This window comes from Salvelinus namaycush, chromosome 24, assembly GCF_016432855.1.
Source record: "Salvelinus namaycush isolate Seneca chromosome 24, SaNama_1.0, whole genome shotgun sequence".
NCBI classification, from domain to species: domain Eukaryota; kingdom Metazoa; phylum Chordata; class Actinopteri; order Salmoniformes; family Salmonidae; genus Salvelinus; species Salvelinus namaycush.
The window spans coordinates 14083008-14110585 of record NC_052330.1 but is presented as its reverse complement, the minus strand read 5'-3'; the positions used below and the strand labels follow the sequence as shown (position 1 = coordinate 14110585).

The 27578-nt window shown below is 44.1% G+C and overlaps 1 protein-coding gene across 1 annotated transcript; it reads left to right on the top strand.

Moving 5' to 3' along the window:
* The first annotated feature begins 9367 nt into the window (after positions 1-9367).
* Positions 9368-24831, top strand: LOC120019744 (transcription factor HIVEP2-like). The gene is made up of 6 exons (XM_038963169.1): positions 9368-14245; positions 14493-14641; positions 17026-17201; positions 17478-17579; positions 18025-18956; positions 23268-24831. The coding sequence occupies exons 1-6, from the start codon at positions 9368-9370 to the stop codon at positions 24093-24095; spliced, it is 7065 nt and encodes a 2354-aa protein (XP_038819097.1). The 3' UTR covers positions 24096-24831.
* The last annotated feature ends 2747 nt before the right edge of the window (positions 24832-27578 follow it).

Sequence of the window (27578 nt, the reverse complement as noted above, 5' to 3'; positions counted from 1 at the left end):
CAACAGACAGCTCTGCTCCTGGTCTCTGTACTGGGCGTTTACCCAACACCAACAGACAGCTCTGCTCCTGGTCTCTGTAACTGGGCCTTTACCCAACACCAACAGACAGCTCTGCTCCTGGTCTCTGTAACTGGGCCTTTACCCAACACCAACAGACAGCTCTGCTCCTGGTCTCTGTACGGGGCCTTTACCCAACACCAACAGACAGCTCTGCTCCTGGTCTCTGTACTGGGCCTTTACCCAACACCAACAGACAGCTCTGCTCCTGGTCTCTGTAACTGGGCCTTTACCCAACACCAACAGACAGCTCTGCTCCTGGTCTCTGTAACTGGGCCTTCACCCAACACCAACAGACAGCTCTGCTCCTGGTCTCTGTAACTGGGCCTTTACCCAACACCAACAGACAGCTCTGCTCCTGGTCTCTGTACGGGGCCTTTACCCAACACCAACAGACAGCTCTGCTCCTGGTCTCTGTACTGGGCCTTTACCCAACACCAACAGACAGCTCTGCTCCTGGTCTCTGTAACTGGGCCTTTACCCAACACCAACAGACAGCTCTGCTCCTGGTCTCTGTACGGGGCCTTTACCCAACACCAACAGACAGCTCTGCTCCTGGTCTCTGTACTGGGCCTTTACCCAACACCAACAGACAGCTCTGCTCCTGGTCTCTGTAACTGACTAATGTGGAGCCTGAATAACTAACTAATGACTAATGCGGAGCCGAAGATTTTCACTGTAGCCTGCAATCACACCTGAAACCCCTGAACATGTGACTATTAAACACTCTGAATCTCTGAATGTGATTGTCTTCTTGGAGAGAGCCAGGGAGAAACCAGATCAGAAACTGATTAAGAGGATCTGGATGGACGCATCGATCAAAAGCTCATAAACAAATGAGTGAACAGCCAAACAGTGTCTCTGGGGCAACTGTCTGTGAGGCGATGTGTGTGTTGTTGGCCCGAGTGCCTGACTGTATACCTCCGCACAGCCGAGAGAGATTCTGTTTATTACCGGCGCTCGTAGGTTACGCCTCCCATAATGGCCCAGCATTCTTGGAAGAGCAGATAACATTCATCACAATCAGCAGGAACATCATCAGGCATGGGGCTGATACCCATGGCACGACCCAGTCAATATTTGGCACACAGCGATTTGTTAAGAGACAACCCAGAGCCCAGATTAGTCCATTTTTGTAACATCAATATGTTTATAATTTGATGCATGATGTTTCCCCATTCAATGCCAAATGTTTTTGCCGTATCTCATGACAACAAATGCAAATAAAAGCAAGAAATTCCACCTGCCTATCAACGGGAAACGTGTAACTACTGCCATTATTGCTTGTGCTATTGCATGGCTGTGCACAGTGAACACCTCAGCTTAAGGTGTGGTTTGCTATGCCTAGTGAACACCCGTCTTCCCACTTGAGCTCCCACACAGACGGCGAGAAGAGGTGGCCGAGCGGAGCGACCGACCAACCGCCTAGCTGGGTTGTGCAACCAGCTCCTTTCATAACGCCAATTCATCAGCATGGTAACCCTGCTGCATGGCATTCAGGCTTGTTCTTCCCACACAGGAACTGTCACCCACACTCCTCACCTCACCCTGTCTCAATGAGGCTGTAGCCGAGGCCTCTCACCCACGCAGAGCCCAACTCTCTCTTTTCACTACTCAATACACACATATCCACCATGTTAAAAATACCACCTCCCATCTTATGCCTAGCTGTACCTCGTACTTTCTGCTTGAAATGTAGACCTGAGTATGACTGGATGTATGACTGGATGTATGACTGGATGTATGACTGGATGTATGACAGGTTGTATGACTGGATGTATGACTGGATGTATGACTGGATGTATGACAGGTTGTATGACTGGATGTATGACTGGATGTATGACTGGATGTATGACAGGATGTATGACTGGATGTATGACTGGTTGTATGACTGGATGTATGACAGGTTGTATGACAGGATGTATGACTGGATGTATGACAGGATGTATGACAGGTTGTATGACTGGATGTATGACTGGATGTATGACTGGATGTATGACAGGATGTATGACAGGTTGTATGACTGGATGTATGACTGGTTGTATGACTGGATGTATGACAGGATGTATGACTGGATGTATGACTGGTTGTATGACTGGATGTATGACAGGTTGTATGACTGGATGTATGACTGGATGTATGACTGGATGTATGACTGGATGTATGACTGGATGTATGACAGGATGTATGACAGGATGTATGACTGGATGTATGACAGGTTGTATGACAGGTTGTATGACTGGATGTATGACTGGATGTATGACTGGATGTATGACAGGATGTATGACTGGATGTATGACAGGATGTATGACTGGATGTATGACAGGATGTATGACTGGATGTATGACAGGATGTATGACAGGATGTATGACAGGATGTATGACAGGTTGTATGACTGGATGTATGACAGGTTGTATGACAGGATGTATGACTGGATGTATGACTGGATGTATGACTGGATGTATGACAGGATGTATGACAGGATGTATGACAGGTTGTATGACTGGATGTATGACTGGATGTATGACTGGATGTATGACAGGTTGTATGACAGGATGTATGACTGGATGTATGACTGGATGTATGACTGGATGTATGACAGGATGTATGACAGGATGTATGACAGGATGTATGACTGGATGTATGACTGGATGTATGACTGGATGTATGACTGGATGTATGACTGGATGTATGACAGGTTGTATGACTGGATGTATGACTGGATGTATGACTGGATGTATGACAGGATGTATGACAGGATGTATGACTGGTTGTATGACTGGATGTATGACTGGATGTATGACAGGATGTATGACTGGATGTATGACAGGTTGTATGACTGGATGTATGACTGGATGTATGACTGGATGTATGACTGGATGTATGACAGGATGTATGACTGGATGTATGACTGGATGTATGACTGGATGTATGACAGGATGTATGACTGGTTGTATGACTGGATGTATGACTGGATGTATGACTGGATGTATGACTGGATGTATGACAGGATGTATGACTGTCAAGATATGATTCTTGTCTGAATCATGTGCCTTGTAGTTTTACCAGTACTGGTCTTTACTTTTCTCATGTGTTGCTGGAGTTTGTCCCAAAACTAAATATCCATCCCATCATGCCATACGCATTGCACACACACTCACCATTCTATAAATGTGTATAATGCCTATACATTGTAGTTGTAATTTTAGTATTGCTCTGTGAGGCCACTGGCTCTGCTGACCACCTTGACCTGGTTTGAGCAATGGATGGTCTCTCTCTCTCTCCCCCTCTCTCAACCTGTTGCGTGTTGTCTCTCCACAGTCTCCAGACTGCAGTATCTCCCGGCTGCAGTCTCTCCCAGCTCCAGGGTGTGCTTCATCTTTGGGCTCCTAATGAGGAGTCAATATGACACTCCCGGGGGCTGACTTGCGAACAAACTGGGTGATACATCCACAGAACCTGCTTACAGGGGATAAAATCACACCACAAACCTGCTGGCTGTGCAAATGGTGAATCTCTCAGGCTGTCAAGACGCAAACTATTGGTGGTATAAGTCTGAAGATGAAAATAGTTATTTCTGGGATTTCAATAAGATTCAGGAATATTTTCTGTTTCATAGATGTTTTTTTGTGGGAGTGTTTATTTATTGCATATTATTTTGTTTTTATTCCATTCTATTCATATTTTACAATATGTATTTTTTTTATACACAATACAGACTGGAAAAGACAAACAAGCTACTTTTGTTGCCCATGTTATCTTGAGAGGCACAGATGAACCTGCAACGGAATAGAGTAGAGAATTGTGTCAAGACCGCAGAATTAATACATTTCATTCAGTCCTTTCAATAGTCCAAAAAATATGTTGTGTATTCTGTACATGCAGTCCATTTGAGAACAGAGGGATTCTTAAACATTGCATTGTGAATAACTCCCTGACACAGTTCAGGTGAAAGGCGCGTTGATCCAGACGCCCCTAAAACACACAATACTTTATTGTAGGACCTTTGCTTCAATCAGAGCCCATTCAGATTTTCCTCTAGCTAGCCAGTTGATAAAGCCAGTTGGAGCTTTTAAAGTTGCCTCCATCCCCAATGAGCTGGAATAGCTGGAACAAAGACCCCAGCAAACCGACCCAGCTCCCCTCTCATTCCCACTGTAAGGAAAGATACAGAGAAACGTATAAAACATGTATGCAGATATGTGTGTGTTTCTAACAAACAAACACACACAGATAAATAAACAAGGGTCTCGGTTGGGGGTCTCATTAGGCCTCCTGAGGCTGAGGCACTGACCATGATGCACTTCTAGGCAGGACTTTGTTACCATAATCTCTGTAATTACTGAATGGAAACAATTAGCAATGATTTGAATTATTCAGAGTCTGCCCTGGAAAGTACAAGAAACTGTGCCGGTTTCCGTTCAGGGAAATCAGAAACGGCCTGTGTGTGTGTGTGTGCCTGCCTACATCGCTGCTGTGAACGTGATGTCACCAGGAGGACAAACAAAAGGGGTAACCGGAGCTTTAAAAACACACTGGCGGATGTGTCACGGTTAACCCCACAGACAGGCCACTGAATTAGGCCACTGTGCTGATCGAATGGCCCTGTGGTTTAGGAGATACCCAAAACACACAGGCGGCTGCCCATGCGACTGGCCTTTGTTTCTACATCAATTACTCAGGTATAATTGCAGATGTCAATTTGCTTAGACCAACAGAACCGTGTGTACTACCCTCTGTAATAGAGCTGGAACTGAAACTAGATGAGGTTGATTTAATTACCTTCAGCTGTTTATTGCAGTAACTATGCAACACTGACAGGTCTAAAACAGCAGTCGATAATAGCAGTGTCAAAGACTATGACTCCAAATATTTAAAGAACATAGTTAGGCAACGGAGATATTTTCCAGGTCTGTTTTTTTTTTATTTTTTTTTAACAATTGTATTTATTTATTTAAAGTGCTCGTGTCCTGCAAATAACCTTTGTTTGGACAGTGAGAGATATGGTGTCATGGTTCATTTTTAACTTCAGATGTTGATATTTTATGGGAAAAGAAAACGGGATTCACTCTATTCTTTATTTCAGTGTTGAAAGGAATTCCAAGCACTTCATATTGGTATGTGGCACCTTGGCTGTCCAAATGGTTTAAGGATAACTACACATCACTCATTGTCACACAAAATAACAAAACATTTTCTAATCCTCTCTCTTGAATCTGTCAGCCCAAAAACGCTTAAATACCTAATCCCTGCATTGAAAAGAGGATATATTTTGATTGAGTGAAAGGGCCTCTTTAAGGTTTGCTCTTTCCCCAGTCACAATGGAGATGTGCGTCAGTGTGTAGGGCCTGGTACAGCCCCAGGCTACCAGCTTATCCCCCACTCCCCATAGATCTCCAGCCAGAAACCAGAACTAGGCCCGAGGTGGGCAGAGGCTCTCTATCGCCGTTATGTTCTCCCCATGAAAAAGAGTGCCCAAATAAGGAAGCTAACATGGTTTATACCCACACATTATGTATACCTCTGGGGAGGAGGGGGTTGATGGAGATATATGTACTGGATTGCTTGGGGGGGGGGGGGGGGGGGGGGGGGGACTTACTGTGGGGGGCTGGTGTACTGTAAATAATGAAAATGTCCGCCTCATCATGGTCAACAGTTTTTGGCAGTGGGGCCTCCTATCAGATGAAATACTGTTAGACTATGGAGATGTTACATAAAATGCCTGAATCATCCAGTGGAGTGTTTCTGCTTATATCTTTGAGAATGTGGTCCGTCTCTATAGAGCGAGGTGTCCCTAGCACACTCTGCCTCTGTGTGTGTCCCACGCACACTTCCTCCAGGTACTCCACTTAAAAAGGATGCCAATGAATATTCTCACCCACACTCAGTCAGAAAATAGGACAGCGTTTTAGTTAGGATAAAAACACTTTATATAACCCATTCAACAGTTTTTCTTTGACTTAAACAATGATAACCTTATGCAACACGGCAGAGAATAATTCATCAATGGTTTTGGACAGATGCCTACTGAACTGTATGTCCTAAAAGAACGATTCTAGAGAACTTCGGCACCCTGGTAGCGGATCTGTATTGATAACAAGAGATACTAGACAGATGAATTCATGGAAGGAAATGCTCCCAAACACGGAGGGGGAGATTTTGGGGGAGAAGGGAAGAGGAGAGGGGTGCACCAACCTGGCCACCATTAAGTGTGATATATGAAACTGACTCCAGCTTAGACAGATTGCTCATCTCCACTCAGTGATAGGTTTGCTCTGGCTTCATAAGGCTCATCAGTTGACCCTTTTTCACAAAATACTAGCAACGGAGTGCGTATTGTGCAAATACGCTAGGATGGGTTCTTATTCCTCTCAGAATGTGTCTCTCTGTAACTACGATATCTTTATAAAGCTGACAATCGAGAACATTTCAATAGGTTGGTATGCAACAGCTGTTGATACAGGTGTGTTGCAATTGATACTGCATTCTGTATCTTCCAATCTCTCTAAACATAGCAACATGTTGCTGTGTTGTCACATACACATTTGGCTTTGGGTTTAACTTAAACATGTACATGTATAGTTGTTTAAGAGGATCGCAGGTGGTATTTATCATTGGTCAATAAGAAAGGATATCTGGCCGGTACCAAACCTCCATCCAACCACTTATTCTGTAGTTGCTAAACTTCACTGAGCGCCTATGGCCTGTTCTGTTGTTTGCACACATTATTTTTGTGTAACAGCATGGAAGAAAACAAAAACCGACGAAAAGTTAATGTTTCAGGTGCTAAAAATACCAGTGTTTTCTACTGGGCTATTTTTATCTCTCACATTGGCCTCAAGACACCCACATCACATAGCTTCCGTGCTCCTACCCCAGCAGCGCCAGAGCAAAGGGGCCTTGTGTGTGTGTGTCTGTCGCAATCAGAGAAAAAAAAATGAAATCAAGAAATGCACGGCAGAGACTTACATGTTCAGCATTTTAGTCTCAGACACTGGATTCATTCTATATTCAAGTGTTGGTGTGGTTTCTGTACGTTAGCACTCTGAAATAGGATCACAAACATATGCAGGTTTATTTGTAGCTTCTGTGTTTACTAGGCATTGCAGTATGTGTATGTATAGAAAGTACAAATCAGAGGCCAGAAAAATGCTAGTGCTGGTAGTTCCTGTATGACTTGCCCTTTGGACGCCCACGCACATATGATGTCTTACGTCACCTCCATTTGGCAGGCTATTTTAACCTTTTTGCGTCTTTTTAGGAACTGCGTGGGCCTAGTTGTTACTGATGACTCACTGTAAGCACGAGGGGGTGGGTGGCCCAATCACAAACTACACTCATTCGAAATATTTTAACTTCAATCTAGTTTAGCACTGTACTCCTTGTACTGCATGCCACTGTACATGAGAATATACAGTTGAAGTCGGAAGTTTACATACACTTAGGTTGGAGTCATTAAAACTCGTTTTTCAACGACTCTAAACATTTCTTGTTAATAAACTATAGTTTTGGCAAGTCGGTTAGGACATCTACTTTGTGCATGACACCGTGTGGCTCAGTTGGTAGAGCATGGCGCTTGCAACGCCAGGGTTGTGGGTTCGATTCCCACGGGGGGCCAGTACAAAAAAAAGTATGAATGTATGTACTTGTAAGTCGCTCTGGATAAGAGCGTCTGCTAAATGACTTAAATGTAAATGTAAGTAATTTTTCCAACAATTGTTTACAGACAGATTATTTCACTTATAATTCACTGTATCACAATTCCAGTAGGTCAGAAGTTTCCATACACTAGTTGACTGCAAATCAATCCCAGAGCAATAGCAAAGGATGCTGGAGGAAACAGGTACAAAAGTATCTATATCCACAGTAAAACGAGTCCTATATTGACATAACCTGAAAGGCCGCTCAGCAAGGAAGAAGCCACTGCTCCAAAACCACCATAAAAAAGCCAGACTACGGTTTGCAACTGCACATGGGGCAAAGATCGTACTTTTTGGAGAAATGTCCTGTGGTCTGATGAAACAAAAATAGAACTGTTTGGCCATAATGACCATCGTTATGTTTGGAGGAAAAAGGGGGAGGCTTGCAAGCCAAAGAACAACATCCCAACCGTGAAGCACGGGGGTGGCAGCATCATGTTGTGGGGGTGCTTTGCTGCAGGAGGAAGGAAAATTATGTGTATATATTGAAGCAACATCTCAAGACATCAGTCAGGAAGTTAAAGCTTGGTTGCAAATGGGTCTTCCAAATGGACAATGACCCCAAGCTTACTTCCAAAGTGGTGGCAAAATGGCTTGACGACAACAAATTCAAGGTATTGGAGTGGCCATCACAAAGCCCTGACCTCAATCCTATAGAAAATGTGTGGGCAGAACTGAAAAAGCGTTTGCGAGCGAGCAGGCCTACAAACCTGACTCAGTTACACCAGCTCTGTCAGGAGGAATGGGCCAAAATTCACCCAACTTATTGTGGGAAGCTTGTGGAAGGCTACCCGAAACGTTTGACCCAAGTTAAACAATTTAAAGGCAATGCTACCAAATACTAATTGAGTGTATGTAAAGTTGTGACCCACTGGGAATGTGATGAAAGAAATTAAAGCTGAAATAAATCATTCTCTCTGCAATTATTCTGACATTTCACATTCTTAAAATAAAGTGTTGATCCTATCTGACCTAAGACAGGGAATTTTTACGAGGATTAAATGTCAGGAATTGTGAAAAACTGAGTTGAAATGTATTTGGCAAAGTGTATGTAAACTTCCGACTTCAACTGTAGATGACTGAACTGCGATTCATTTATTTGAAAATGGAGGAAAATCCTAGAGACATAAGTTATTAACTGACTTCACAGTAAATGTTTTTTTTCAATCATTGAATTGTTTCCCTCTCCTCTCTCCAGATCGTACGTAAAGATTCTCGTGGAAGTTGTAAAAGGAGGGATATCAACAAACACTTTTTTTTCAGACTGGTAAGTTTTCAGTAATAGATATTTTATACCGAATCATGATTTTTAAAACCATGTTTTGTTTCACAGTACATGGCATTTATTCATGTTCTGTTTGAATTTTCAGATCACTCAAAGGTCTTGATACATTTAATGAACAAACAGAAAATTGAAGGGCTGAACCAAGTTCGCAAGTTTACAGTATGCTTGACAGAAAGAAAGTGTTCTGATGCCCACTATAGAGGATCTTTGTGACTCAAATGTAGAACAACCCAAAACGACTTCAGCAATGGAAGGCCCCTTCATTTAAGAACTACAGCATCTGACATTTGACCTTTGAGAAACCCAACTGAAGTATAGTTGGACAATGGAGCCACATGAATCAGCTTCTGGACAAAAATGCACCAAGGAGCCACGGGAGAAGCTACAAAGGAAGTGGGTCTCCGAGCCCTCAGCTGTCACAAAAAGAAGCACTTTCGCTGACCCGGAGGGAAAAAGGCACTCGCATCGCGAAAGCCTGCAAAGTGGTGCCAGTGGCAGCAATATTACTGTCTCAGCACAAAAGTATGGCTCTGGGAAGCTGTTATCAACTGCAATGGGTCAGCCGCCTCAAGACAGTCAATACACACAGGCTTTCCCCCGTACTTACTCCTACCAGTTACCACAACCGTACCCACAGCAGCCCATGCAAGAGCGCTTCCTGTCCGGAGCCAAGCCACAGCCCGGTCTGGAGGCCCATGCCTGGCCTTTCGCTGGACAGCTCCCTTCCGACGATATATTCCCTGGACACTCCCGTGCCCATGGAGTTTTCTCTCGTCAGAAATCTCCCAGTTTACCCAGTTCTTTTGGCCAGTATTCCAAATCAGGGCCGGAGCTGCCAGAGGAGGGATACAAGAAGGAGCAGAAACCCAAGAAGCCAGGAAAGTACATCTGCCACTACTGTGGAAGGGCTTGTGCGAAACCCAGCGTGCTCAAGAAGCACATTCGTTCACACACTGGGGAACGCCCCTACCCTTGTGTCCCCTGCGGGTTCTCCTTTAAAACCAAGAGTAATTTGTACAAACACCGGAAATCTCATGCCCATGCCATCAAAGCAGGACTAGTCCCATTCTCCGAACTGGCAGCTTCACGCACAGACATGGATCAAGCGTCCTCAGTGGGAGAGACAGATGTACACTCAGACGGTGAACAGAGCACGGACACCGACGAAGAGACGGCAGAGGTCTCTATGTTTATGGACAAAGTCAGCCCCATCCCCCAGATATCATTTGAAATGGACAAAAGCACAATGGAGAAGGGTGGGGAGCCGGCATATGCTGACTCAGCTGAGGAACTAGCTATGGCATCAATGAAAGTGCCTATCCTAATTGTCCCAAAACAAGGGATCCCACCAACAGCAATGGAGTGCCCCCCATTCATGGAACTCAAGGCTTCTCACATCAGCTCCCAGGTGAGCCGCGTGGATGACTCTCCTACTATCAAACAGAGACTGGCTCTGAAACTGACAGATAGGAAGGGATCACAGGACTCAGACCAGCAGTCCCAGCAGTCCCTGAACCTTCTGAGTCCACACAGCAAAGGCAGCACAGACTCAGGCTACTTCTCTCTTTCAGAGAGTGCGGAGCAACAGATCAGCCCTCCCAACACAAACGCAAAGTCCTACGAGGAGATCATGTTTGGTCGGACTTGGTATTACAAACCTAACTCTCCTAGATCTAGACAATCCATTGCAGTAGGCATGGCCACTGTTGGCCAAGACACTAACCTAGTCATGGGGAAGATATCTGAAGATCATATATTCTTCCGTAATGATAACAGTGAAGCGCATCTACTAGCAGGCGTTGACCCTAAGCAGTATCCCACAAGTCCTTGCCAAAGCAACACAGGTCTATTAGAGGCTCCTGATTCAGGGCCACTCATTAGGAGTAACTCAATGCCAACATCCTCCCCGACCAACCTCAACGTCCCACCGGGGATAAGAGTGAGCCACTCCTTCGACGAGATGATAACCTCTGATGACGTCTTCTACCCGGGTGCTGCCGGTCTTAGGAGGCTTAGGAGACAGGCAGCTTTTGAGCATTCAGCACATGAAGGGCATGGCGAATCTGAAACCTATGGACACATTCCCAAGAACGCAGCCCCATTTGTGGTGTTAAAGCTAGGGGAGCGTAGTCCTGTGGTGCCAGAGCATACAGCATACAGCCCTTATGGTACTAAAGTGGGAATGACAGAGATTGCCACTCGTAAACGCAGGAAGGAAAAGAGTGTAGGGGATGAGGAGGATGGCCCAGGCCAGTATGACAGTAGTGGCTCAGTAGATATGGTTGGGGATTATGATTCAAAACAAGGTAGTCAAGTGGGTTCAAGGGCAACACCTACTGGGAAGGGATCCATAGGATCCATGTACAATGCACATAGCCAATCAGACAGTTTTGAAACATGCTGTCGTAGTATGTGCTCAGAGGATGTAGTGCTAGTCCCAGACTCTGACAGAAAGGCAACTGGAAACGTTATCTCTGTCATTCAGCACACAAACTCACTCAGTAGGCCAAACTCCTTCGAGAAGTCAGAGTCCTTTGAGCACCCAACCTACCTGCAAGACAAACCCTCTAGCCAATATTCAGAGCAGTCAGATACAGAATACACAGAAGATGTGCAGAGCCCAGACTCTATCCTGAGGTCTGAGAGCATGGAGCAGCAGAGCGACAGTGATTTAGCTTCACCCAACCAGCCCTGTCACATGCCCCCCAAACTGGTGCGTCAGCCTAACATCCAAGTGCCTGAGATCAGGGTGACGGAGGAGCCAGATAAACCTGAGAAAGAGCCTGATGTACCGACCAAGGAGCCGGAGAAGCATGTTGAAGAATTCCAGTGGCCCCAGAGGAGTGAGACGCTGTCCCAGCTCCCTGCGGAGAAGCTGCCTCCTAAAAAGAAGCGTCTGCGTTTGGCAGACCTGGAGCACTCCTCTGGGGAGTCCAGCTTTGAGTCCTGCACCAGCCTGTCCAGGAGCCCCAGCCAGGAAAGCAACCTGTCCCACAGCTCCAACTTCTCTATGTCCTTTGACAAGGAAGAGAGCCTGAAGTCTGTGTCACCGACCAAGCAGGATGACTTTGGCAAGCAGTCTGAGTACAGTGGCAACTCTCTCACCATCCCCGGCCATCACCAGCAGAGGGAGATGCGACGATCCTCATCCGAACAGGCTCCCTGTGCTCTGGCCACCGAGATCCCAGAGATCCGTAGCAAGTCCTTTGACTATGGCAGTCTCTCAACATCATCCAGACAGGGTGAGATTTACTCCAGTGCATCAGCCATGAAAGAACGGAGACGGGGCTACCTAGTAAGGCAGGCATCCCTTAGTGTTTACCCTGAGACAGTGGTGCATGAGCAAGGTGGTCTCGAAATGACCATCAAGCAAGAGCACTCGGACCATGGACCCTTATCTTGGCAGAGCCCCCCATCCTCTCAAGGTTCTCACAGTGCATCAACCAGCGAAGTAGCAAGACCCAAGAGAGGGTCACATTATCATCTTCTGCAACAGAGAATTAGTGAGGACAGCCAGGAAGACCCAACACTGTTCCAGAAGTCATCTTGTCTGCAAAGTCAACAGTCATCAGAGGGAGAGCATCCAAGTCATGAGCTCATGAGCCAGGAAGCAATGCAATACTCCTCACTCCAGAGCAGCTTGGCTTCACTGCCTTTCCTGCCATTTCAGCCCGGCCTGTTCTGGCATCCGGAGTCAACACAGAGACACAAGCAGCATCTGGCTTTCCAGCCACACCAGTTACAGAAACTACATATCAGACAGCCTAGTATACCGCACATGCTCCAGAAATCCCACCCACCTCTTCATCAGCTACAGCAGATCCAGGAGCAGTGTGACATGAAGGCTGACGGTGCTATCAGTCAGAACTACCAGTATCCCTCCAGAGTCTCCCCCCAGGCCCAGCATTACAGCTCTCCACCATCTAAAGTGGCCCTCACCGAGAGTAAAATGCTCCTGCAACAGGTCCAGCCAATCTTTGCCACTCAGAATGCAGGATCACAGCCATCACTCCCAGGTATGCTAATCCCCGTTAGGATACAGACTCACGTGCCATCTTACGGAAGTGTTATGTACACAAGTGTTTCACAGCTCTTAGCTAACCACAGCCAGAGCACTTATTCAGCAAGAGTCATATGCTCAGAGAATGCATCATCCAGTTCACTCACAGGCGGCAGTGTTTCAAAGCACGGAGTTTGCTTCAACTTATCTCAGATCCTTGGTCAGCCTGAGGGAGCTCCACGTTATCCACTCTGGAAAGTTCCAGATCTGAACACTGAACATGGGAGACTAAACACGGGAATTCCGCTGTCGTTGACATCGAGAACCATCTCCACCACGGATGCGTCCTCCAGTATCGGGGGAAGCAAGCGGATGTTATCACCAGCCAGTAGCCTGGAACTCTTTATAGAGACCAAACAGCAGAAACGGGTCAAGGAGGAGAAGATGTACGGTCAGATTGTAAAGGAGCTGAGCGCTGTCGAGCTGAGTGCTTCGAAGGACAGCGGCAAGTTACCAAAGCATGCACCTCTAAAGAGTGAGGGTTCAATGGACGATCAGGAGAGGATGTCCTCCTCCCCACCAGCAGACTTCCCTTCCACCAAAATCCCAGTGCGTCCCAACGCACCTCACATACCCGATGTGCCACCAGCTGACAGCTTCACTCCCCCTCTGCAAATTGTGATGGACACTCCTGGTGGCAGAGAGTCCCCAGAGGAGCTGGATGTTGACGACTCCTTCACCCCAGAGGCTAGCTCCAGCCAACAGTCCATGGTCTCCTCCAGTGACACTCCAGAGGAGGCCAAGCCGCCCATGGGCAGCAAGATCCCTGTCAACATGCTGGTGCAGCTGGCTGCCAATCAGAGTGGGGGCGCTGCTGGAAGCACTCTGCTGCTCACAGATCTGGCCGACGTTCAGCAGTTCTTTCAGTTCCCCAGTCTTCGCACGGCAACCAGTGTCAGTTGGTGCTTCCTGAATTACACCAAGCCAAACAACGCTCAGACGACTCCCCTGACTTCTGTCTACGGCTCCTGGTGCATCAGCTCCTACAACCCCAACCCTCTCAGCCTCAGCACCAAGGCTACTCTGGCCCTGCTCCGCTCCAAGCAGAGGAAGAACACAGAAACCTACACGATGGCTGCCATGTATCAACCCGGGACTGGAAAACTTGTGTCCTCCCTTGCTTGGAAGCAGAAGTTTGACCAGGTAATCAACACATCTCATTTGCCTCTTGTTCACAATTTATTACATTTACATTTACTAAATAAGCATTACAGATTTCATAAATCACATGTAAGTTTTAGAAAGTTTGAAATCCCCTACAATATTATAAAGCAATCTTAGGTACAGTAAAATGTTATTTTTGAGCCGACATTTCATTACATCTGCCATCAAGTGTTTTTGTCTGTTTGCGAGGATTTAACTTAGTGTAATGCATGTTTTCCATTTGCAGATGAAGCCAGAGCTCATGCAGCTAGATGTGAGCAAATATGGGAAGAAAATCAAGGGGCTGAGCTCCAGGGATCGAATCAAGGAGGACCACGGAGAGGAGGCCTCCTCAAAGCAGGCTGAGCCCACTCGCATCAGAATCTTTGAAGGAGGGTATGTCAAGATGGCTGCCATTAGCCATTAAAATGTAATTGAAAACCTTTTGATATCAGTGTGGAACCTTCTGGAGACGGCTGCTTAAATTGTTATATTGTTGTACAGGTTTGTATAGAAATTATCAGCACTTAAATATGAAATATTTTGTGGTTAAGTTGGATTTAATGCCTGGTGGCTGAAACCACTTCTTCAGGGCCTATGTTATATGAGAATGGTAAAACAATTACTGTGGTAACTGAAATGTAGCTACTACATGATTTTGTCAAATTACTGCTTTACATTCATGGACTTGAAGGCTTTTTCTGCAGAAATAGGATGTATACACTGCATTCAGAATGTATTCAGACCCCTTGACGTTTTCCTTATTTTGTTACGTTACAGCCTTATTCTAAAATTGAATTAAACAACATTTTCTCATCAATTTACACACAATAGCACATAATGACAAAGCAAAAACAGGTTTTTAGAAATGTTTACAAATGTATTAAAATACAAAACTGAAATATCACATTTACATAAGTATTCAGACCCTTTACTCGGTACTTTGTTGAAGCACCTTTGGCAGCGATTACAGCCTCGAGTCTTCTTGGGTATGGCACTACAATCTTGGCACACCTGTATTTGGGGAGTTTCTGCCATTCTTTCCTGCAGATCCTCTCAAGCTCTGTCAGGTTGGATGGGGAAAGTCGCTGCACAGATGTTTTCAGGTTTCTCCAGAGATCGGATTCAAGTCCGGGCTCTGGCTGGGCCACTCAAGGACATTCAGAGACTTGTCCCTGTCTTGGCTGTGTGCTTAGGGTCGTTGTCCTGTTGGAAGGTGAACCGTCACCCAAGTCTGTAGTCCTGAGCACTCTGGAGCAGGTTTTCATCAAAGATCTCTCGATACTTTGCTCCATTCATCTTTCCCTCGATCCTGACTAGTCTCCCAGTCCCTGCTACTGAATAACATCCCCACAGAATGATGCTGCCACCACCATACTTCACCGTAGGGATGGTGCCAGGTTTCCTCCAGATGTGACACTTGGCATTGAGGCCAAAAAGTTAAATATTGGTTTCATCAGACCAGAGAATATTGTTTATCATGGTTTGAGAGTATTTAGGTGCTTTTTGGCAAACTCCAAGCGGGCTGTCATGTGCCTTTTACTGAGGAGTGGCTTCCGTCTGGTCACTACCATAAAGGCCTGATTGGTGGAGTGCTGCAGATATGGTTGTCCTTCTGGAAGGTTCTCCCATCTCCACAGAGGATCTCTGGAGCTCTTTCAGAGTGACCATCGGGTTCACCTCCCTGACCAAGGTCCTTCTCCCCCGATTGCTCAGTTTGACCGGGCGGCCAGCTCTAGGAAGAGTCTTGGTGGTTCCAAACTTCTTCCATTTAAGAATGATGGCGGCCACTGTGTTCTTGGGTACCTTCAATGCCGCAGACATTTTTTTTGGTATCCTTCCCCAGATCTGTGCCTCAACACAGTCCTGTCTCGCAGCTCCACGAAAATTCATTTGATCTCATGGCTTGGTTTTTGCTCTGATATGCGCTGTCAACTGTGGGACCTCATATAGACAGGTGTGTGCCTTTCCAAATCATGTCCAATCAATTGAATTTACCACAGGTGGACTCCAATCAAGTTGTAGAAAAATCTCATGGATGGTCAATGGAAACGGGATGCACCTGAGCTCAATTTCGAGTCTCATAGCAAAGGGTTTGAATACTTATGTAAATAAGGTTTTTCTGTTTTTATTTTCAATACATTTGCAAAAATGTCTAAAAACCTGTTTTCGCTTTTTCATTATGCGTAGATTAATGAGGAAAAATAAGGCTGTAAAGTAGAAATGTGGAAAATGTCAAGGGGTCTGAATACTTTCCGAATGCACTGTGTATATAAAGCAGAATGTATTTTTCAGATGGCTTTTAATTGTGGTTGAAAGGCGTTACTAGCATCGGCTATTGTTTTTATGGAAATACAGTAGAGCAAAGTTTTGTTGTTTAACTGCCGTGGTATTATTGACTACTGTACGTGAGGCTTCGGGTAACCTCTTTACTTTGGTTCAAGCGATAAATAGATTTCGAAATTATTTTTGAAATCATTTAAAAAAAAAATCACAATAACATACGGTATCTTGAATATCCCTTTGAAGATATTACCATATACAGTTCGATTTTTTCTTTATATAATTCAATTTCAGAAACGAGAACAGCTGTAAAAATGTCTGACCAATACCCAGTTGAATTTGGCACCAGAATTATTTTCTCTGAGCAGTTGCAGGCTAACTTTCCCAATGTAAAGTTAGCTGTTTGATGTATTTGATATTTGCTCCCTTAACACATGCTTCGATATACTCAAAACCCTCCAATAATGTTGAAAAATCTGGTCTTGTTATGATTTCAGGTACAAATCCAATGAAGACTATGTTTACGTGCGAGGCAGAGGAAGAGGGAAGTACATATGTGAAGAGTGTGGGATCCGCTGTAAGAAGCCAAGCATGCTGAAGAAACATATCCGCACACACACCGATGTCAGGCCGTATGTCTGCAAGTTCTGCAACTTTGCTTTTAAAACTAAAGGTGGGTTTCCTTCTTCCGTTTCATATAACCACATGTATGCAAATGTACACCTTTCTTCTTAAGCACTTTAACCTGATAGTTCAAACAAAAACAGTGATCACATTGGAAAAGGATTTATGTAGAACTGAACAGACTTCTGTCTGCATTGTGTTAGAAGGGTGGCAAGGTTCTCTCTCTCTCTCTGCTGCAGTGGAGTGTTGATGAGTGAATTGAAAGGCCAGGCGGCCTATGCTGCTTCCAGTAAGACGTTTTAAAAGTCGTAAACTCTTGTTTCAGGAAATCTGACAAAACACATGAAGTCGAAAGCCCACATGAAGAAGTGCTTGGAGCTCGGGGTGTCAGTGACATCTGTGGAGGATGCGGACGCCGAAGAAGCTGGTATGAATCAGACAGTCTGACTGAGCATATTTTATAGAGATGAGCCAATATTTGATAAATACTGGGCCCTGTATGTTGCACTGGTGCGGTTCTTGAGGAACAATTACTGTAATGAAAAACAGGAGCCGCCTGTCAGGTTTATGTAAAATGACCAACTTTAAAGATACACAGTTCACATTTTCCCTGCTTGTATCCCATCATTTATCATAAAGTGGGAAAGAACACCAGTTACCCATTCAATCCAAAATAAGTAAATTACAGTTGCTGTAAAAGATTTGTAAACCCCTAAATAGAAAAGCACTACTGTGTTTGTATGTCCATTTCCTTGTTAAGACTGCACTAAATGCTGTTTATTTGTCTTGCAGAACAAAGTAGGCTACTGTTACTGCATTTGCATAGGGTTTGACTGGATCAACGGTTGGATAAACCATATGTTTCTTTTTAGACAATGGCGAGGATGGCCAGAGGGAGTCTGGGAAGATGTCAGGCATCATGGCTGACCACCAGTTCTCAGACGCCGATGATTCTGATGGTGGCGAGGATGACGGGGATGAGGTGGACGACGATGAAGATGATGACGACGATTACGATGGCGAATCCACGCCGAAGACTCGCTCCAGAAGCACCAGCCCTCAGCCCTATGGCATACCATCTCTGTCCGTCACAGACTCTCAGGGCGCCTGCTCCTCAGACCTGCTGGGCCACTGCTCCAAACCGCCCCTCTTCAGCTACTTCACCAGCCTGCCCAGCATCCAGATCACCCAGCTCATGGTGCCCAGTGAGGGTGCAGGCCAGGGCCAGATGGCAGAGTACCAGCAGCTGCTGCAGGGCGCCCTGGGTGAGGACTATAAGAGCAGGCTAGACGTACCCAGCTCCATGGACGAGGACTTTGGCCTTTCCCCAGCTCACAGCTCCTCATCATTCGACCTGTCCCCGTCTCGCCTCTCTTCCCCAGGCCTGGACTCCTCCCCTCTCCGAGAGCCGTCCCCCACCTCCACTTCACGCAAGTACCTCTTCCCCCGACGGGACCTGTCCCCCCATGGCCGCCTGTCTCCCCACAGAGAGGTGTCCCCTCTCAGGCACATCTCCCCCAAGAGGGACATCTCCTTCAGAAGGGACCTCTCGCCCCGCAGGGACCTTTCCCCCAGGAGTCACATCTCACCCCTGTCCCACGCCGGACGCCCCATGTCACCGGGCAGAGAACTGGTGGGCAGGAGGGAGCTGTCTCCACGGAGTCGCCACCGGGGCATGATCAGACCTGTGTCCCCCAGGAGGGGCATGCACCATCACAGTGCCCCCTGGAGTCTGGGCCAGCACCTACACTCAGAGATGGTGCCAATGGGCCAGCGCAGCAGGAGCCACTCAGAGATGGAGACAGTAAGTGTTCCAGAATGTATTCAACTGTTCTATTCTATTATATAAACATTGCACATCAGCCTTCATGAACAGCTCCTTACTGGCATAATATACCATGAGTATACCAAACCTTAGGAACACATTCATAATATTGTGCCGCACCTTTCGCCCTCAGAACAGCCTCAGTTCGTCGGGGAATGCACTCTACAAGGTGTTGAAAGCGTTCCACAGGGATGCTGGCCCATGTTGACTCCAATGCTTCCCACAACTGTGTTAAGTTGGCTGGATGTCCTTTGGGTGGTGGACCATTCTTGATACACATGGGAAACTGTTGAGTGTAAAAAAACAGCAGCGTTGCAGTTCTTGACACAAACCGGTGCTCCCATTCAAAGGCACTTGCATTTTTTGTCTTGCCCATTAACTCTCTGAATGTCACACATATACAATCCATGTTTCAATTGTCTCAAGACTTAAAAATCCTCCTTTAATCTGTCTCCTCCCCTTCATTAAAGTGGATTTAACAAGTGACATCAATAAGAGATCAGAGCTTTCACCTGGATTCACCTGGTCAGTCTATGTCATGGAATGACATCATTAAATAGTAACCACAAAACACCAGTCTCAACATCAACATCAACATCAACTGCCTAGAAGGCCAGCATCCCAGAGTCGCCTCTTCGCTGTTGACGTTGAGACTGGTGTTTTGCGGGGTACTATTTAATGAAGCTGCCAGTTGAGGACTTGTGAGGCGTCTGTTTCTCAAACTAGACACTCTAATGTACTTGTCCTCTTGCTCAGTTGTGCACCGGGGCCTCCCACTCCTCTTTCTATTCTGGTTAGAGCTAGTTTGCGCTGTTCTGTGAAGGGAGTAGTACACAGCGTTGTACGAGATCTTCAGTTTCTTGGCAATTTCTCGCATGGAATGGCCTTCATTTCGCAGAACAAGAATAGACTGAAGAGTTTCAGAAGAAAGTCTATGGCCATTTCTGATTATTTCACTTATAATTCACTGTATCACAATTCCAGTGGGTCAGACGTTTACATACACTAAGTTGACTGTGCCTTTAAAGCTTGGAAAATTGCAGAAAATTATGTCATGGCTTTAGAAGCTTCTGATAGGCTAATTGACATCATTTGAGTCAATTGGAGGTGTACAAGTGGATGTATTTCAAGGCCTACCTTCAAACTCAGTGCCTCTTTGCCTGACATCATGGGAAAATCAAAAGAAATCAGCCAAGACCTCAGAAAAAAATTGTAGACCTCCACAGGTCTGGTTCATGCTTGGGAACAATTTCCAAACGCCTGAAGGTACGATGTTCATCTGTACAAACAATAGTATGCAAGTATAAACACCATGGGACCCCGCAGCCGTCATACCGCTCAGGAAGGAGACGCGCTCTGTCTCCTAGAGATGAACGTACTTTGGTGCGAAAAGTGCAAATCAATCCCATGTCCTGTGGTCTGATGAAACAAAATAGAACTGTTTGGCCATAATGACCATCGTTATGTTTGGAGGAAAAAGGGGGAGGCCTGCAAGCCGAAGAACACCATCCCAACCGTGAAGCACGAGTGTGGCAGCATCATGTTGTGGGGGTACTTTGCTGCAGGAGGGACTGGTGCACTTCACAAAATAGATGGCATGATGAGGCAGGGAAATTATGTGGATATATTGAGCAACATCTCAAGACATCAGTCAGGAAGTTAAAGCTTGGTTGCACATGGGTCTTCCAAATGGACAATGACCCCAATTTGTCAGTACGTCCAACCGGCCTCACAACCGCAGACCATGTGTAACCACTCCAGCCTAAGACCTCCACATCCGGCTTCTTTACCTGTGGGATCGTCTGAGACCAGCCACCCGGACAACTGATGAAACTGAGGAGTATTTCTGTCTGTAATAAAGCCCTTTTGTGGGGAAAAACTCATTCTGATTTGCTGGGACTGGCTTCCCAGTGGGTGGGCCTGGCTCCTAAGTGGGTGGGCCTATGCCATCGCAGGTCCACCCATGGCTGCGCCCCTGCCCAGTCATGTGAAATCCATAGATTAGGGCCTAATTCATTCATTTCAATTGACTGATTTCCTTATATGAACTGTAACAGAGTAAAATTGTTGAAATTGTTATATGTTGCGTTTATATTTTTGTTCAGTGTATTATTAGTGCCTGCTTTAATAGGATGATAAATGGAGAGTCTAACTTAAAGTTATAGTACAATGGAACTGTGCAGGCCCACTATAGAGTTCTCTTACAGTCTCTGCGGGCGTTTCTATTTATGTATGTGGCTAATTAAGAATCCCTGGGGAAAGGGGAAAAATACAGTATTCTTGCACTGTGGAGTCATTCTTGACTTCTCCACACCATCTGGTTGGTTTCCGTGGTACTGAGGGATAAAAAGATAAGGCAGCCGTAGCCATAATGTACTGTAAGCTTGGCTCATCACTCAGTGGTTCGCAACTGTTGTTTTTGTTCTTAAGAGTCTTTTAAAACCCGGCCAGTTTAAATGAAGCGTGAAATGGAGCCCGCTTCAGCTGTATAATATATCTTTTTTTGAATATTTATATTTGACTTCTTTTTAGCTGGTAATAGTTTCGTCGTATTTTAGCTGATTTTTCCTACCATCTCAAGATCCATTCAAATCCAAAGTAACACTTCATTTGGATAGTCCATCTGTAGAAGCTCTACAGATGATCAGTAACCTTTCAACTACATGTGTACTAACCCTAACCCTAGCCCTTATCCTAATGCTCAACTTAACCCTAACCTTAACCCTTACCCTAATCCATATTTTAAACCTAACCTTAACCATAACCAGCATTTGCTTATCAACCGATAGTTTGTTGATAGTATGAAGAAGCACAGGGCAAAGTTCTATTTCCAATGAAATACAATTCCTAAAAACGATAGGCTATTTACATTGACTGTAAAAAAAAAAATTGTTTCATGCATTTGCCTATTTTCATACAGTGCATTCGGAAAGAATTCAGACCCATTGACTTTTTCCACATTTTGTTACATTACAGCCTTATTCTAAAATGGATTAAATAGTTTTTTTTACCTCCTCAATCTACACACAATACACCATAATGACAATGAATACATACAGTACCAGTCAAAAGGTTGGACACACCTACTCATTACAGTGTTTTTCTTTATTTTGGCTATTTCTACATTGTAGAATAATAGTGAAGACATCAAAACAATGAAATAGCACATATGGAATCATTTAGTATCCCAAAAAGTGTTAAACAAATCAAAATACATTTTATATTTGACATTTTTCAAAGTATCCACCCTTTGCTTTGATAACAGCTTTGCACACTCTTGGCCCTTGAAACCTGTTTTTGCTTTGTCATTGTGGGGTGTTGTGTGTAGATAGATGAGCATTTTTTGTATGAATCCATTTTAGAATAAGGCTGACCATAAGGCTGTAAGGTAACAAAATGTGGGAAGCCTGTTACTTGCGAGGCACATCATGGGCATTAAATAACTCGTTTTTGTTTTTCACTGGACTGATGGTTCGATTTCGGATCAGTTATTAAGAAATATATATTTTTTCAACATTGAAATGCACCATGCATTATGTGGGTTGAATGCTGTAACAGCACAGAATAAAACAATGAATAAAGTCCCATGATGGTAGTGACTGCCCATTACTGCCTATCACTTATTAACCATTATTTATTCACATTACTTCACTTTAATAAATATTTCAAATGTTGCGTATATTACGTTTATTTTATTTCTTTAAGCTAATAATTATTTTACTAATTCTCACCTTGCGAGCAAAACATTTTAGCGGCCCCCCTCATGACAGCAAAGAGAGACCTTTTTTGTTTAAAAGTTAATTTCTTGCAATTCTACATATTTTGCCACGGGGTGGAGAGAAGATTTTTCAATTTTATAACTAATTTCATGCAATTCTACTCATTTTGCCATAGGGTGGAGAGAAAAATTACAATTTTTACAGCTATTTCCCTGCAATTCTACACATTTTGCCATAGGGTGGAGACAAATGTTGGCAGTTTTTTATATGATAACTGATGATCAATGGGCCCCACCCCGTTTGGAACACTGACAAGTAATAATAATAATAAAAAAATTATACAATAAAAATATGTTTTTGGGGGATTGCTCAATCTGATTGGGTGGGCCTGGCTCCCCAGTGGGTGGGTCTGCACCCACCCAGGCCCACCAGTGCCTACGCCCCTGACTTAAATTGAGAAAATGCGTAGTACTTTCTGAGATCATCTGCATATTCTATAGTCTAAGATCCACAGACCCTATTTATCTTTGGCCACTATATTTTGTACTGAATTCATCTTGTATTGTTTCAGGATCAGAGGAAGGATTCCCCTCCCCACAGCAGCCAGGATTCCCCACGGCCACACCAGGGCCTGTTCAGCCACCTCCCCCTGCACTCCCAGCAGCAGGTCCGCACCCCCTTCCCCATGATCCCCATCGGGGGCATCCAGATGGTGCACTCCGTGGCCACCTCAGTCACCGGCCTGGCCCACCCTGCCCGCCTCCCCCTGCAGAAGAGCACGTCCGAGGAGTCTAGCACCAGTGAAGTCTCCTTCCCGCTGGCCAGGGGGTCCACCGGGTCCACCGATTCACCCCAGTGCCATGAAAGAATGGAGAGGACCCCGGTTCCTTACTCCGGCCCGTCCTTACCCAGGTCAGGAAGTCGCCAGGACAGCGCAGACATGTCCGACATCAAGGACAATAAGCAGCAGGAGGAGAGCATACAGACATGTACCAAAGCTATCGCCTCTCTCCGCATCGCTACGGAACATGACACTCTGGAGAAAGGCGTGGTGGCGTGCTCTTTAGAGCCCCACCAGAGACGCCGCTCCCCGCTGCCTCACCCCTGCCATCCCCCTCACCCCATCCCTCAGGAGAGCGCCCCCAGCAGGATTCAGCACTTTAGTGGCCTAGAGGTTAGGCAGTCCCCGGCCGGCCGCTCGGCCTCCCCTCTCCCCCTACCCTCCAGCTCCAGCTCAGAGACCTTTCTGCCGGCCACATCAAAGGGCCCGGCGGGTCCCACGGCAGGGCCAGGCCACCATGTCAAGGAGAGGTCACCAGGTCAACAGGGCCCAGGGGAAAGGGCAGCAAGCACAAAGAGAGGCAAAGATATATCAAAGGACTCCACAGAGAACAGGTGAACGTTGTTTGAAAAGGGAGGGACGTGCAACGTAAAGACATCAACCCATACTATTGCACACACACAACACAAGAACACAGAGAGACAGACATTCAAACACACACACGCAAACACAAAAAAGTCTTTTAACAAGCAAATTAAGTAGATACTCTGCAGTTTCAATGTATGTGTATAGCATGCCTTTTATAACCTGGTTTGCTATTTTAACAATTTTTTTCTTATTTAAATTTTCAGAGAATATACATACAGTATATGTTAACTTATCCATGAGCCTGACCAAATTGCTTATGGACTCCAGTCTGGTACTTTTAAATGTACAGATGTGTGTGCCTTTTCTTTACTTTCTGCTTATATTCTTATAAGCATATTAAGCAGGAAGAGATGTAAATATATAAAGTTTATCAGCTTTGTAATAAATGCAATTTCCCGTCTTTTTTGGACACTTGAGTCTGAATGATGTGAAGTATCAATATATGTAAGGTTGCACTAAAACATATTTTTATATGAGTGAAATGAAATGGCTTTTGTGTACAGCAGCAATTATATAATACTATTTATTGTATCATGTTTTATAAATTGTAAATTTTCTTAATGTTGTGGATGCCTTTTCTATGTAAAGCATGGGTTTTGCTATGGCGTAATTAGAGCAAAAAATATGTACACTGTAAAATGGCTTTATATGTTAGTGAATACACTTTACTTGGAAGTATATACATATTATTAAATTTACAAGAATATATACCTATTGTATAAATATATATATATTCTATATATATATATATATAATATATATATATATATATATATATATATATATATATATATATATATATATATATATATATATATATATAATATATATATAGAGATATATACATATACATATATATATATATCTGCACTTACATTTTGGATTGACACCCACATACAGTATGGTAGTTAGTTCTAAATGCTTGTACCTTTTTCTCTCCTGCTGGATTGGCTACACTAGTTGTGATTTTGTAATTTTTTACAACTGGTAGAACTTATAATTTTTTTGTTCAACATGTGCACTTATGCATTTTCTTTCTTTTTGTTGTCGTTCATCGCTTACTGAAGTAGTAGTGAAATATTAAAGATAGTTTGATCTTCTGTGAATCACGTTGCTTGAAGTACTTGATTTAATGAGTAGTATGGGGAACATTCCAGCAGATGTAAATATTGAATGCCCATGAATCTGTGTGTATATATATATATATGTATATATATATATATATACACACACACACACACACATGCAGTCATACACATTTATACACGGAAAGAGTTGATTCTGGGCAATGCCGTCAGTTCATCCCCAAAACATTTTTAAAGGCTTGTACACACAGATATCAAGAACTCTGAAAAAATGCACCTTATGTTCCCTAAATTTTGGGGGTACAATCTCATAATATATACATTTTGGAACTGGGATTTGGAATCCCCAGTTGCTTGTAAAAAGCTGTGCAAATAAACAACCTAAATGAATGGGAGCATTCAGCCAGTCACTCTTATGTATATCTGTATTTTGTATGGTGTGTATAAGATCTGTGTATTTTACTCTTTGGACATTTTTGTCAGTAGTCCCTGTATTCACTTAACTGTATTAACATGTCTTTAAAATCTAAGGTATCAAAGCACAAATCATTGTATAGAAAAAAAAAAGGAAAAAAAGGTAAACATACATAAAAAGGGTAACTTTGTGATGTTCAGTGGAAAGTACAATATCATGTAAGACCCCGGTTTCAATAATGAATCACAGTACAGGTGGGAAAAAAATAGTTTTTTTTGTTAAAAAATAAATAAATACGACTACAATAATATGCATATCCTCGATGCTTTCATTCTTTGTCTTCCTCAAGTGCTTCATATGTACATACAGTGCCAGTCAAAAGTTTGGACACACCTACTCATTACAGGGCTTTTACTTAATATTGAATATTTTCTACATTGTAGAATAATAGTGAAGACATCAAAACTATGAAATAACACATATGGAATCATGTAGTAACTAAAAAAGTGTAAACAAATCAAAATATATTTTATATTTGAGATTCTTCAAAGTAGCCACCATTTCCCTTGATAAAAGTTAATTTGTGGAATTTATTTCCTTCTTAATGCATTTGAGCCAATCAGTTGTGTTGTGACAAGGTAGGGGTGGTATACAGCAGATAGCCCTATTTGATAAAAGTCTGTATTATGGCAAGAACAGCTCAAATAAGCAAAGAGAAACGACAGTCCATTATTACTTTAAGACATGAAGGTCAGTCAAATCCTGAAAATGTTAAGAACTTTGAAAGTTTCAAGTGCAGTCGCAAAAACCGTCAAGCGCTATGATGAAACTGGCTTTCATGAGGACCGCCACAGGAAAGGAAGACCCAGAGTTACCTCTGCTGCAGAGGATAAGTTCATTGGTGTAAACTGCACCTCAGATTGCAGCCCAAATAAATGCTTCACAGAGTTCAAGTAACAGACACATCTCAACATCAACTGTTCAGAGGAGACTGTGTGAATCTGGCCTTCATGTTCGAATTGCTGCAAAGAAACCACTACTAAAGGACACCAATAATAAGAAGAGACTTGCTTGGGCCAAGAAACATGAGCAATGGACATTAGACCGGAGTCCAAATTTGAGATTTTTGATTCCAACTGTCATGTCTTTGTGAGACGCAGAGTACTGTAGGTGAACGGAGGATCTCTGCATGTGTGGTTCACACCGTAAAGCATGGAGGAGGAGGTGTGATGGTGTGTGGGTGCTTTGCTGGTGACACAGTCAGTGATTTATTTAGAAGGCACACTTAACCAGCAAGGCTACCACAGCATTCTGCAGTGATAGCCATCTCACCTGGTCTGCGCTTAGTGGGGTTATCATTTGTTTTTCAACAGGACAATGACCCAAAAGACACCTCCAGACTGTGTAAGGGCTATTTGACCAAGAAGGAGAGTGATGGAGTGCTGCGTCAGATGACCTGGCCTCCACAATCATCCAACCTCAACTCAAATGAGATGGTTTGGGATGAGTTGGACTGCTGAGTGAAGGAAAAACAGCCAACAAGTGCTCAGCGTATGTGGGAACTCCTTCAAGACTGTTGGAAAAGCATTCCTCATGAAGCTGGTTGAGAGACTGCCAAGAGTGTGCAAAGCTGTCATCAAGGCAAAGGGTGGCTGCTTTGAGGAACCTAAAATCTAAAATATATTTTGATTTGTTTAACACTTTTTTGGTTACTACATGATTCCATATGTGTTATTTCACAGTTTTGATGGCTTCACTATTATTCTACAATGTAGAAAATAGTAAAAATGAGTATGAGTAGGTGAGTCAAAACTTTTGACTGGTACGGTATGTGGACTTCATATTTGCAATATCATGTAGACCAACACTACATTTCACACTTTACAGTACCGTAGGCACAACAGGAGTCAATGCATACAAACCATGTATAGGGGCTGGATTCAAACCGTATCT

Bases quoted from the DNA above. Each gene is read 5' to 3' on its own strand.
- LOC120019744 (XM_038963169.1), top strand. From the start codon at position 9,368: ATGGAGCCACATGAATCAGCTTCTGGACAAAAATGCACCAAGGAGCCA. The intron at 14,642-17,025 runs GTATGTCAAGAT...TTATGATTTCAG, and splicing joins ATCAGAATCTTTGAAGGAGG to GTACAAATCCAATGAAGACT. The intron at 17,580-18,024 runs GTATGAATCAGA...GTTTCTTTTTAG, and splicing joins TGCGGACGCCGAAGAAGCTG to ACAATGGCGAGGATGGCCAG.